This window comes from Trichoderma gamsii (genome assembly GCF_001481775.2).
Source record: "Trichoderma gamsii strain T6085 chromosome Unknown Scaffold_66.2, whole genome shotgun sequence".
Lineage (NCBI taxonomy): Eukaryota > Fungi > Ascomycota > Sordariomycetes > Hypocreales > Hypocreaceae > Trichoderma > Trichoderma gamsii.
In genome coordinates, this window is record NW_020171403.1 from 33,946 (window position 1) to 47,155 (window position 13,210).

At 53.7% G+C, this 13,210-nt stretch overlaps 5 protein-coding genes across 5 annotated transcripts; 2 read left to right on the plus strand and 3 right to left on the minus strand.

The window, feature by feature from the left end:
- Positions 1-188: 188 nt before the first annotated feature.
- Positions 189-1,868, minus strand: TGAM01_v210576 (hypothetical protein; the record flags this gene model as incomplete). The annotated part of the gene is made up of 1 exon (XM_018809797.1): positions 189-1,868. One exon carries the CDS (start codon positions 1,866-1,868, stop codon positions 189-191), a length of 1,680 nt encoding a protein of 559 aa, XP_018657003.1.
- Positions 1,869-2,686: 818 nt separating this feature from the next.
- On the plus strand, positions 2,687-5,174 carry TGAM01_v210577 (hypothetical protein; the record flags this gene model as incomplete). The annotated part of the gene is made up of 3 exons (XM_018809796.1): positions 2,687-2,958; positions 3,012-4,994; positions 5,093-5,174. The coding sequence occupies 3 exons, from the start codon at positions 2,687-2,689 to the stop codon at positions 5,172-5,174; spliced, it is 2,337 nt and encodes a 778-aa protein (XP_018657002.1).
- Positions 5,175-5,739: 565 nt separating this feature from the next.
- TGAM01_v210578 (hypothetical protein) lies at positions 5,740-7,124 on the minus strand (the record flags this gene model as incomplete). The annotated part of the gene is made up of 3 exons (XM_018809795.1): positions 5,740-6,437; positions 6,505-6,972; positions 7,073-7,124. 3 exons carry the CDS (start codon positions 7,122-7,124, stop codon positions 5,740-5,742), a joined length of 1,218 nt encoding a protein of 405 aa, XP_018657001.1.
- A 1,548-nt stretch (positions 7,125-8,672) lies between these two features.
- TGAM01_v210580 (hypothetical protein) lies at positions 8,673-10,273 on the plus strand (the record flags this gene model as incomplete). The annotated part of the gene is made up of 2 exons (XM_018809794.1): positions 8,673-9,306; positions 9,414-10,273. 2 exons carry the CDS (start codon positions 8,673-8,675, stop codon positions 10,271-10,273), a joined length of 1,494 nt encoding a protein of 497 aa, XP_018657000.1.
- A 603-nt stretch (positions 10,274-10,876) lies between these two features.
- Positions 10,877-13,174, minus strand: TGAM01_v210579 (chromatin assembly factor 1 subunit B; the record flags this gene model as incomplete). The annotated part of the gene is made up of 4 exons (XM_018809793.1): positions 10,877-11,411; positions 11,471-12,590; positions 12,653-12,886; positions 12,952-13,174. 4 exons carry the CDS (start codon positions 13,172-13,174, stop codon positions 10,877-10,879), a joined length of 2,112 nt encoding a protein of 703 aa, XP_018656999.1.
- Between the last annotated feature and the right edge of the window lie 36 nt (positions 13,175-13,210).

Consider the following 13,210-nt stretch of genomic DNA (forward strand, 5'->3'; position numbering starts at 1 on the left):
GGAGGGGAGCAGGGGGTGTAATGAGAATGGTAGTAGAGAGGGACAAGAGGAATCAGCCGGATTCAGTCAGCGTCTTCTATGCACACATATAGGGTTAAAATAAAATAGATAGGAAAAATGCAAGATTAACAAAAGGAAATAGCCAACGTGTCTTTCCTCCTCATGAACGTTTCAAAACTTTCCCATCATCATACATCAATCGTGAAATGGCTAATTTGCGAGTAATACGCGTGAACCGCCAACTCCAGAATCATAACGTCGCCAAATACATCGCTACCGTCAAACCCGCCAACAACATGCAACCTACTATCGTACAGGACCGTGCCGTGATATCCTCGTCCACTGGGGGGCAGTCCATATGTCTTGCGCCTGTCCCACGTCATGGTTACTAGGTTGAGGAGCAGCACGTCGGCGCAGTACTCGTGGCCGTCGTGGCCTCCGATGACAAAGAGATATGAGCCCACAATGGTGGCAGTGTGCGAGAGGCGACGATAGCTGATGGGGATGTTGACGAGCTTCCATATGTGCCTCTCCACATCGTAGATCCACACGTCGTCGAAGCACTCGCCACCGTCCGATCCACCAAAGATGATGAGCTTGCTGCCGACCATGTTGGCTGTGTGGTAGCCGCGAGCTTTGGGCCGACGGTCCCGTGTTCCTGGAGCTACCTTTTCGGCACTGGATATCAATCTCCACGACATCTTATTCATGTCACTGACGTCGAGCCGCCAGATATCGTTCAGCGCGCGCACGCCATCGCCTCCACCAAAGACGTAGATGCCGTTCTTGTACAGGCATGCCGTGTGGGCGCGGCGTTTTGAGGGCACCTTGTCTCCCACAATGCGAGGCTTGGTCCAGCGAAAATTGACCGTATCGAGGACGTAGACATCGTTAAAGTACGTCGGGCCGTCGCCACCTCCAAAGACGACGAGCTTCTTCCCCACTGCCGTGCAAGTCATGGCTCGGAGGGGCATAGGGATATCCCCAACCATGTGCGGCACGGACCAGTAGAACGAGTCGGCATCAAGGACGTACATGGAGTTGAAGCACGTCTTTGCATCGCAGCCGCCGAAAACGTATACGCTGGAGCCGATCAGTGTCGTCGTATGAGCTCGGAGATTCGAGTGTGCAGCTCCAGATATGGGTGCCTTTGACCAGTACATGCCGGATGCCGGGGCTGGGGGCACCTCTGGCCCATCACCGGGTCTCGGCAAGGGGGGGAACGTGGTGTGTTTGCCGGCCGAGGGGCGAGCCATGATGGAGCTTGTTTGGCGAGCTGACACGGCGGACGTCGCTCTTGACGATGCAGCTACAGCAGCAGCCGATGATGCTGCTGCCGCTGTAGCTGTAGCTGTAGCTGTAGCTGCCGTCTTTTGTTCTGCTTCGCCATCGCGAGGAAGGGGAGGGACGTCGGGGAGACTGTCCGCGGTCGACTTTCTTTGCCCCGTTGGGCGACTCGCTGGAGGGTGCGGGTGCGAGGCCGAGATTGCTCGTTGACGAATGGCCAACTCAGCGGTTGCTTTGCTGCTGCGCGGTTGATCGCCCGGGACATTGCTCCTGGCACCAGCAAGGCGGCCAGGCGTGTGGCTTCTGGGGACTGGAGTCACCGATTGCTCCTCGTTCTCGTCATCTTCCGCCGCTGAATATCGCTGCTCGTCTTCGTCAACCCTCCGTCTCACGTCCTCCCCGAAGTATTCATCGTCGTCGTCCTCATCTTCGTCGTCGTCCTCGTCGTCAAGCATCGTCGGTCGTCTGTGGGCGGACGGGTCGACGGCGGTTCTCTGCGACGACACGCCCTGTCTCGAGCCATATGTTGCTGTCCTGTGAGGAGACCGGGTCGCACTAGCGAACGGGCCCAGATCTTCCATGGTCTCGCCAGCTGCTCCTCATTGCCGAGTTTCGGCAGCGTCGAATCGCGAAGAGCGAGATGTCAGGACGCGTGCAGGAGCTTAACTCCTTTGAAGGGGGAGAGAGGTTGAGGGCAGCTTAGGGGAGCAGGAGGGGTTTGGGTAGTGGGGTAGCATTCTATTGAGCGCTGAGCAGGGCCGCAATGATTGTGCTATAGCGGTCTGAGCGCTGGATAATTGGCGTCTGGAGCCTCGATTGCGGGATACTCGAGCTTTGATGTGGTCTTTAGACGAATCGAAAGCAAGCTGCGATTCTTCAATCGAAACCAGCAATAATGCTGTTCTTTCTAGGCCAAAGCAATAATTATAGCTAAAAGCCGTTCTTTTAAAATCAATGCGGTTTTATTCTATTTGTAACGTCTCTCTTAGCTTAATGACCTACAACAGCACGCTGAGAAAAGTGACATTCATATCAGCGTGCAGTGAATATGGCTGCAGGCAGGTGGCTAAAGTGACTTGGCCACCTCTGAAATTTCTCACAGCCGCTACTTCACTATCCAATAGAATTTTCCAACTCCACAGCAATTTTTTCCCATCTTCATTCAAGCATCGACTTTCAAGGCTGGCCCAATTGGAATCCAGCCTCTGCTATTCTCTCAATCTATTTGGAAGTCTATTTCATTCGTTATACTGCACAAGAACTGAGGATCTTGCTCAGAACACTTCTGGCAAAAGCTTCTTTGCCTCAACCGCGTATTTCATCATATTTATCTCAGGAATCTGGGTATTTCAAGCGGCCATTGTCTCGACCCAGATATATATCAACGCCATTGCACAATATGGCTACAGAATCCGATACCCCCATCGCGGAAAACCACCCAGATGTTGAGCCTCATCCTGAAGAGCGAGCCGCCAAGCGAATTAAGATTGACGACGCAGCTCCTGCTCAGAAAGAGAATGGCCAAGATGCGCCTGATGCTAATCACAACGGCAATCATGTAGAGACTTCAGATAACAGTCAAAACCAGCCTGCTTCCGAGGCCCCAAAACGAGCAGCAGAGAATGGCGAGCCCAACGACCGTGTCAAGGGCCTGGCTCCGATTAAGAAGGAGTAAGTTGCCTCTATTTGATGATTCATATACGTGCCCAGCTTATGCATCCTAGGTATCTCATTGATATGTCAGGGAAGCAAGATGAGAGATCTACCGCAGTGGATGATGATGCTGCCGAAGGTCGAGGCTCAGATCCCCGTGACCAGCCCCGTAGAGACGGGGAGGATTCCAGATCCCAGGGGAAGAAGGGGAAGAAGAAGGCCAAGGGTCAAAACATTGATCGTTCATTTGGAAGGTTCGATGATGCGATTCCGCTCTGTAACAGCAGGGCTTATGCTCGAGAGTTCTCGCCAAAGGAATGTCCGTATGGTGAAAAGTGCAGAATGTGCCACGATCTACGCAAATATCTCAGTGAGGGCCGACGCGAAGACGTGGACGCCCTGGGTGGAAAATGTCCCGCTTTTGAGGCACATGGCTTTTGCGCTTCCGGCTGGAAATGCCGCTTTGTCAAGAGCCATATGGAAGAAATCGAGCACGAGGATGGCAGGAAGGAGCTGGTTTTGAAGGATAACCGGCCACCCAAAGAGGAATCCAAGAAGGAGTCTAATGAAGAAACTCAAGCGGACGAGCCCGCTTCCAAAGACTCTTCGGAGGACAAAGAGGCGGCTTCTAATGGCCGAGAGAAGGGCGAAGACGAGTTGCGACCTGGAATCTTCAATGTAGTGACTATGGGTCAAAAGATTGAGCTGAATCGCAAACGAATCGACTTCGCCAAGACGGACCAGTACATTACGTGGCTAAACCACGAATCCAACATCAGCCAAGACTTTCATCATCGCCGCAAAGACCAGCCAGAACTGGGCCTCGAAGACCTTCGGGCTCGGTATGTTGACCCGCCGTTCAAGCCGTCCGAGAAGCGCCGCCTTTACTTTGGCGCTGAGACTCCGACTCTCGCCCCTTTGACCACGCAGGGAAACCTCCCGTTCCGACGGCTGTGTGTCGAGCTCGGCTGTCAGGCTACTTACTCAGAGATGGCCTTGGGAATGCCGCTGCTCCAAGGTTCCAAGCCCGACTGGACGTTGATGCGCGCTCACAAGTCGGAGATTACACCCCCCAAGATGAATCCCGGAGCTATCCCGTTGTTTGACGACTACAACCACTCACGCGATCTGAAGTTTGGCGCCCAAATCTCGGGCAGTGCTCACTGGGTTGTCACCAAGGCTGCTGACGTCCTCAACCGTTTCTGCCCTCACCTTCGGCTCATCGACCTCAACTGCGGCTGCCCCATCGACAAGGTATTCAAGTCAGGCGCCGGATCCGCACTCCTCGAGGCAAGTGGTAAGATGGAACGCATGATCAGAGGCATGAACGCCGTGTCTGGCGAGATCCCCATCACCGCCAAGATCAGGACTGGTGTTCGCAAGGACCGCCCGACGGCGAGCCAAGTCATTGGGAAGCTAGCCTTTGGAGCTCGCGAGCACCGCGAACGACTTGGCGCTCCTGGCTGTGCAGCACTCACTCTCCACGGCCGCAGCCGTGAGCAGCGCTATACCAAGACGGCGGACTGGGTCTACATTGGAGAATGCGCAGCCCTCATCAAGACGTACAATGATGAAAAGGCCAAGATCACCGACACCATTGCTGAGCCCGATGAGAGCACCCTGCCCAACGCCAAGGACGGCCGCATGTACTTCCTCGGCAACGGCGACTGCTACTCTCACGTTGACTACTACGAGCATATTGAGAAGGCCCGCGTCGACTCCGTCATGATTGGCCGCGGTGCCCTCATCAAGCCCTGGATCTTTGAGGAAATCGAAAAGGGCCAGTACCTGGACAAGTCATCCACCGAGCGTCTCGGATACATTGAGAAGTTTGTCAAGTATGGTCTCGAGGCCTGGGGCTCGGACGAGCTTGGCATCGGATTCACTAGACGCTTCCTCCTTGAGTATCTCAGCTTCGCGCACCGCTACGTGCCGATTGGTCTGTTGGAGCACTTGCCTCCGCGATTGAATGACCGGCCGCCAGCGTATAAGGGCAGAGATGAGATGGAGACAATGATGGCATCGGACAATTACAGAGACTGGATCAAGATCAGGTACGTAGGCTGGAAGCTTTCTTTTCTTTTTCCTCTCATTCTCTTCTTTGGTTGCATAATTAAGCATAAGATATCATACGCTAACATGTTCTTGACAGTGAAATGTTCCTGGGACCTGTTCACCCAGGCTTCCAATTCCAACCCAAGCACAAGTCCAACTCTTACGAAGCCGAGGGCTAGATATGCTAGAGTTCTGCGAACGTAGGGAGCAACTTGGTCGTATATGGGAATAATTTACAAATATTGAGGGACCCAAGAGCAACAGATAATTGTGGCAAATTACTAGGCTGATCTTTTCTTCTTATTACACTATATCACGTATAAGTAGAAGCAACTCAGAAAGCTGAGCAAATAAAGATCACACGCACACAAATTGATTGAATTCCAAAGTTTCCAATCGTCATAAAAGTTGTTTAGAAAAGGTGTATGTAAATAATACAAGATAATAATCATCCCCCGACTTTTATACAGGAAACGGAGCAGGTCTTCATCCACGTCTCCATGAAAGCGTCTTAAAACAAAAAGGGCTATGCGATAGCAAGCATGCAAAATACCCCGAAAATAAAACTCCCAAAGCGAATTAGATAGCTAGAGAACAAGAAGACAAAGGAAAAATGAAAATAAAAGAAGCACGCCAGTGGTATAAATAGAGCATGCTATACCAGAGCATCTAATCGCGCAGCCTTGACGAACCCATTCCAATCATTACAGACATGTGTATAAAGTGGTATTCTTTGTTTTTATTTTAAGAGTAGAAGTGACTCCTCTGCATGCCATCGGCGGTGGCATACTCTTTCTTGCCCTCTTCGCTTGTTGATGAGCTGGTCAATGAGTTGGTTCTGCTATCAGGAGCGGCCTTGAGCTTCTTGGGCTCAGCAGACTTCTTCAAAATCTCGAGATAGGTTGAGGGCAGGTATCCCTGGCGGCCATCACGGCTGCGGCAGTGCCACCACTCGCTGGGCTGACCAGCAGGGTCGTTCTTGCTCAAGACGGCGACGAGATCTCCCTTGCGTCCCTCCAGTTCCATGCCGTTGGGCTGCTGGGGGGCAAAGTCGAATCGGAGACGGCAAAACTCCAGCTTGGCGGGATCGACGGGCTGCTGGGCCTCGAGGGCCTGCTGCTGAAGACGCTTCTCTTCCTCCTCGGCGGAGGCGGCAATGTTCTTGATCACCTTGGACATGAGGTAGGGGATACCGAAGGCAGCGAGGAGGAAGAAGATGAGAGGCTTGCGGCTGGCCTTGGGGGGCTGGGATCCAGCAGCGCCAGATCGGCCTTCAAATCGAGCAAAGTCTGAGGCGTTGAGGGCTGCGACATCAGCAGGGAGGGGGCGGCCAGTGAGCTTGGCCAGTAGACTACGGATCCAACGGATGAGGGTGAAGATTCCGAGCAGAGATCCTAGGGTATCGCGCAGGTTGCCGAACTGTTCGGCGACGGAGATCATAGCTATTGATAGGTTAGCATACAGCTCTTGCGATGAGACAAACCCGGAAATAGTATCCAACAAACTTACCAAAGAAGCTAGAGTGCGTGGCCATGTATGTGCTCTCGAGCATCTGTGCAAATCCACCAAAGGCAGTGACGACGCCCTCAAGCATCTGAAAGGTCGCCTGGGTGCCATTGCTGAAGCGGCCGGCCAAGCTGTTGGGATCGCCCATGGCACCGCCATACATGCCGCCGCCGTACATGCCTCCCATGCCCATTCCGTATCCGCCGCCATACATGCCGCCATATCCTCCATAGCCGCCTCCCATGCGCGAGTAGGGACTTGAGTAGGGCGACGAGTATGCGTTGTTGTAGGCGCCGTAGGGAGAGGCAGCCATGCCGCCCATGACACCGGGCGTAGGGGTGGCGGCGTTCTGGGTCATGGCCGCGGCAAACGACGCCGGGCGCTCTGGTATCGGAGGTGCGTCCATGGATGCAACAGATGATGCCGGCGACAGAGGCGCTGATGATGAGGCTGATGAAGGAGGGATGGTAACTAGAGAGAGGGAAAAGGGCTACCAGTCAGCATGTGAAGGTCACGAGAGAGGCGCGTTCAGGGCACAGGAGCATAGGAGCGAGTCCGTGTTGGTACTTACGTGAAGGCACTGAGGCTCCAGCTCGTTCCCAGGGCTTAGGTGGCGAAGCCATTGTGAAAAGGGTTAAGAAATGAACAGTGAGAAAACAAGCCGGGGTATCACAGCAGTGTTATTTGCCGCGGAGCGCGTGCAATCCTACTTTGGCTCGCCTCTTCGAGTGCTGGTGCTGTGGAGAGGCTGGCTGGTGTGCTGCCAGCAATTTCGTTTTTTTCAGCTGGGGCTGAGGCCGGGCCCCAGGTTGTGGCGATAAGCGACGGTACAAGTAAGACGAGCAGAACCGGCACGTAAGGCTTAGTCCGTTGTGTTGCTGTGCGAGGAACGCGTCGGGCCTGGCAGGATGCAATTCGAATCTGGAATTGGGAAGAGAGCGAAGAGTTGCGATAAGCTCCAGCGCTCGACGGGAGGGGAGATGAGCCTTCATCAAATGGCTGGGGCAATCACAAGCCCCCGGCGGCTTGGTAATTAAATCGAGCCTGGGCAAATCCCGGGGCTCGCGTGGTTTGGCACCAGGTACTGCGGCGATACTTATGAGCTCATCCCTGCCACCGCAATGCAGGGGGTACCGAAAAGGTATCTCCCTTGCGCTTCCCTCTGGGGCGGAGCTGCGGCTGACCTGCTGAAGGCGGTTCTGGGGGGACGGGAAAAGCGGGGCGCCGTGGCTTCCAGGTTTTTGTTTGCCTCGGTACTGGCTCTTTGCCATGACGACGGGGCCGAGACGCTAGCACGGCTCTGGCTGGGAGGTCGAATGGCGGAGGCTGGTAGCGGATGCGGCGCTGAAGATGAGCGCTGAAACGATGGCGCAGCGCCCATTGGCCTAGCTGCATGTGCACCTGGTAATACGAGTATGCTGTAAAGCTGCGATGGAGCATTGCTGCAAGCTGTTGTTTGACGCCAACGCTTGCAAACATTTGCTTCAGGTATCAGAAACTGCGAATGCAACGTTCGGCTCAAGAGCAGCAGCATTGCAGTTTTCATAGCCGCGGTCCATTTCGGACTGCATGAGCCGAGTCTCGCGCATATATCCATGGCTATGCAGATAATCATTAGCATTAGGTAGCATGCACCCCGCGACTAACTTTTATTCACGACTTGTGGTTGGCTCTGCGGTGGAGCCGAGCCGAGATGACGGCGAACGCATCGTGATTGGTTTGCGGGAAGTGCCACAGGGTGTCATTTCCTGGCACCGCAGCTGGTGCCAAAAACATCAATCGAGTGTAAATACGGACGTCCGTTTTGCATGACGCGGCGGAATAACTTCGGAGCAGTCTGTCAGTGCTTGCCGGGGCTGTATCAACAACATAACCTGTATAGAGTATGAAATTGTTGAGTGATTATCTAGATAAACAGATTTACTTGGGTTAGCTATTATTTATTGATGAGTCTGATTCAGATTAGACATGCTTAAGATGCAAAGCCACATGCGTTATTTAGCAAGGATTGCTGTACATATCCATATCTCCATATCTGCTATGATCAATCCGATGACATATACTACTACGTAGTGTGCATGTAGCAAATAAAAGCTTCAAGCTGCACTCTGCTCTCACACATCTGCATTGGGCATACCTGCTTACACTCACAACGAATCAGACTCAGCTTCATGGCCCCATCCCACAAACGGCCTCTCAGCCCCCCCGTGCTTATTCCCAATCCCTTCATCAAGAAGCGCAACCTCGCCTGGTCTCTCGAGTCTCCATCGTCATCTCAAGATCCTCACCCTGCCACTTCATCGTCTCTCCTCCCTACTCCATCTACCTCAGCTGCTACAGCCACAGCTTCTACTTCTGCTGCCCTTGCTGACAGCACTGCTGCCGTACCCACTGACATCTCGACCTCTACCGCCATTTCTCCTCCGGCAGCACCAGCCCGCCCTAGGCCCACCGCCGGCACCACCGCCGAAATCGAAGCCGGAGCCGTCCAGATATCTGACCATCTGGCCCAATTCACGTCGACTCTCTCCTCGCGTCTCCGCCCGACATCGGCCCTCGTCCCTCGACTGAGCATCTCGGGTTATTCCAGCCTGTACCAACGCTGTGCAGGCAGCCCGAGCGGCGCGCACTTTGTGATCCATCAGCACGACCATCCCGTGGCCGGCACCCACTATGATCTCCGCCTTCAGATCAACGAGGCCAGTAGCGTCAGCTGGGCCATCATGTACGGCCTGCCGGGCGATGCCAACAGCAGTCGGTTGAACCGCAATGCCACCGAGACTCGCATCCACTCACTTTGGGCGAGTCTCCCTGTCTTTTGCTCTCCACTTACTACGTACCTGCCATGACCTCGACTCCTAATATCTTGTGTACTAATACAATCCACATTTACATATAGAATCACCTTATAGAAACAGCTTCTGCAGAAACAGGATCTCTCATTATATGGGACACGGGCACATACTCCGTCCTTCCACGCCGCAGTAAACACGCCCCTCCAGAGGACCCCTCCTCGCCGCCAGGCTCCCCTCACTCATCATCATCGTCTTCAAACAGCAAGCAGCACACTCCAACGGCCCAGTCTCTCCTCCACGCGGCTTTCAAAAACCGCAAGATCCGGCTGCGTCTCCATGGGACGAAGCTGCCTGATCCGTACGTCATCAACATCCGCCTGACCAAGACGGAAGATGCAGCAGGGCGATCTAGAAGCTCGAAAACGCCGCGGACCAGACGCCGTGGGAAGACGGCAAAAGCGCGCCCTGCAGAGCCGGAAAGCACCTCTTCCGACAGTGATGGATATGGTAACGACATAGAAGACGATGAACCGCAGGCTAGAACAGGTAGTACCAACAACACATCCTCCCCGAGTGAAGCACGCCGTAAGCAGCAGCAACAAGAAGACGCCCAAGTCCGCCTCAACAACGCCTACGTCGGAGCATCCAACACCATCGGCAGCGTGTATCAACGCCGCTGGTATCTCTCGCTAGACCGCCGCGCTTGCGGCTTCACCGAAAGGAAGCGCCACGGCCGCAGCGTGTGGGAAAGGCTGCTCCTACCAGATTCATCCACCGACACCGCGGCTAAGGATCCTTCTGACGACTCAGGAGAAGACCCAGAAGAATCTTCCTGTCGGCTCTCATTCCCATTCTACGTCCGCGGTCCGCAGTTTGAGCAGAGCGTCGTGACGGGGAGATTGGCAGAAGAAGTCCTGCGAGACGAGGGCGTGACTACTTTTGTCCCCCGGAAGGGATGGACCCCTGTGATGAAATGACTGTCTTTGAGGAATTTGGTAATACCTTGTAATTTGTTGCGTGCTTCACATTTTACTCCAATTTCGGCTGCCTGAGAGATTAAAGCCACCACTACAATTGTAAAAAAATGTATCAAGGCGCACACGTAAATAACATATTGCCTCCATTCATATGCCATCATATCAAACAGAAGGTTCCATTATATCAGACTACCTATAAAACTATTGCACTTTTTGCCTAATAGCCACCCCGCCTGCCAAATCGCGGGCCGGGCAAACTGCCCACGCCCTAGGCAGACCATAGGGAGAGAGAGAACTTTTCCCTCTCTCAAAAACGTATGATATCTTCTTCGGCAAGCTCAAATGCCGCCTTGAGATCAAAGCAAATTACGCCAGCCCGTAAAACGCCAGCCTGTACCAGTAAACGTTGGCACCTACCGTCATCCATCTATATAGTCATTGCCAAACCGCGCTTCTCATCATTCTGTGATGGCGAATGCCGTGCCACAAGAAAAAAGAAACTAGACAGCCCGCAGAACTCGGCTCGCTCTACAAAATACATTAAAAAAAGGGAAGAGAAAAAAAAAAGAAGAGGTTCAGAAAGGACAAGCCGAGGCCGGAACTTCATGTTGGGTTCGAAACAAGAGTTGGAGCAATTCTTCGCTTCTTGGGCTCTTTGGTGTCTTCTTTCTCGGCCTCATCAGCATCCCTCTTTACGCCCGTGCTGGGCCCAGGCACAACTTTGGGTGTCTCTGGAGGCGTAGTCAAGGGAACGCCCGTTACCCTGCCGGAATTGGCGGCCGTGATTGATGGCACACTACCACTAATGAGGGGCGGGTTGCTCACGACACCTGACTGTGTAGCTACAGAAGAAGTAGAATTCGATCTTGTAGGCGAGGATGGGCGATTGGATGGCACAGACGATGTGGTAGGAGGAGAGGGTGCTGTGAAAGAGCTTGCCGAGTTGCGCGGTTGATGCTGCTGTCCACCTGGGAACGAAGCAGGCGATGCAAACGTTGACGTAGGAGTTGCTGCGGATGCACTTGCTTTTGCCCCAACCTCGCCCTTGTAAATCTCGCCCAGCTCGCCCAGGGCAAATGTTAGTGAGGAGCAGAATCCGTCTGATGACGAGATGATGAGGGTGAGCCCATCAGTTGACCTATGAAAAGAGAGTTAGTTCGTGGTACTCATCCAGGCAAAGCGGTCGCATATACGTACCAAGCAAGATCAGTAAAGGTTGCGCAGTGCAAGTTGCTGACTATGCATATCGGAGTCTTCTGTTGTGTATCATATAGTAGTACCGAGTCTTGGGTGGCGACTGCGTATACCATTCGGTAAGGAAGGGCAAAGGCGGGCTTAGGGCCTGGTGTTGACGCATTTGTCTCGGTAGGCACTCCTTTTGACGGAGCTCCTGCTTCGGCGGCAGTAGTCGAAGCAGGCGTGGGCAGCGGGGGAGGATCCATGACGGATGACGTGGTGGATGCCTTGGAGACTGGCTCTGGGAGGGAGGGAATGGTGTCTTCTGCAGAGGATGTATCAATGGTGACATGTTTAGTCACCGGCGGAGACTGGCGGAGGGTATAAAAAATTGGTGAGCATTTGACAACGACTGAAGGCTTTTTATGGCCTGGCAGATGTGCTATCGGGGGCTTGTTGATACCGCCTCTAGTGTAGATGTAGACGGTATTGATAATTTCGTAAGTTGGCTTTGCATCCTTGTCTGTCTGGTGTTGATTCTGATACTGCCCAGACGGCGTGAGCAAGAGACTCCCATCTGGCGTAAACGTGAGTCGTCGAAAGAAAGATGTCAGGGTTTCGTTTGCATAAAGACTGGCATTCTTCATTCCCGTGGCCCAGTTGGTGTTGAGAGCATAGTGAGGTTTCGGCGACGCCTCCATTGGCATGACGGCAGGAAGAGGTAGAGATGGTGCCGGCGAGACCGAACGACGAGAGGAGAAGGAAGATCGACGACTATGGCTGATGACGCTTGGCGGGTTCATAGGGAGAGGTGCGGAAGTTGGGGTGCTTGGGGCTGAGGGAGCTGGTGATCCCACAGACGTGGCAGAGTCTACGGTAGACATCTGCGCTCGGTGACCGAATTCCGGGGGCGCGGGACTGCTCGAAGAGATTCGTCGAGTAGGGAGATCGGCTTTGACGTGGCTTGCTAGCCTTGGAAGTTTATCGTCCTGGCTCAAGGAATACTGCCCGTCTTTTGTCTTGAGAGAGTAGATGTGGACGGATCGATCGGACGATTGGGTTGCTATGTATTCGTTCAAGGGATCCCAAGTGACGCCTTGCACGTAGTGACTGTGTTCGGCAATTTGCCTTACAAGTGTTCCTGTCATGGCCTCATATTAGCTCGCGGTGAACCTCGCAAACAAGAGTATTGCCGCTGCCTACCTGAACTAGCATTGTATATTCTCGCAATATTATCCATACTACCGATAATAAAGTAGACGGCGTCGGGGGACCATGCCAGATCGTATATCTCGGCTCCGCTAGAGCGACACATGTGCTTGGCTCGCCATGATTCCTTATCGTCCAAACCTTCCGATCCAAAGTTGGTTGCCGGAATCTCGCTGGGAACCCATAGAATCACATTGCCGTCGTCGCCGGCCGAAGCGAGGGTTTCTCCTTCATTTGGTAGCTACTGTCAGCTCGCGGACAGCCAATGCAGACATGCACCATTGTCAATTTACCTTTGGGGGCCCATCGCACAACGTTGACAGCTTGATTGTGTTTGGACAAGGTCGACAGATATTCGACTTTGCGTTCCGGGCCGTCGGCTTGAACTTTCCACACCCTCACATGGTTGTCACCACCGGCCGTGGCCAGGCGGCCCTTGCCGTTTGGCTCAAAGTGGGCAGAGTAGATTGGGGCATTCTGGTCATGCCAATTGATGATGAGCGGCGAGGCCTTCATCGTGTCGCTTGCGTGTTAGGGCGGCCGTCGAACAAG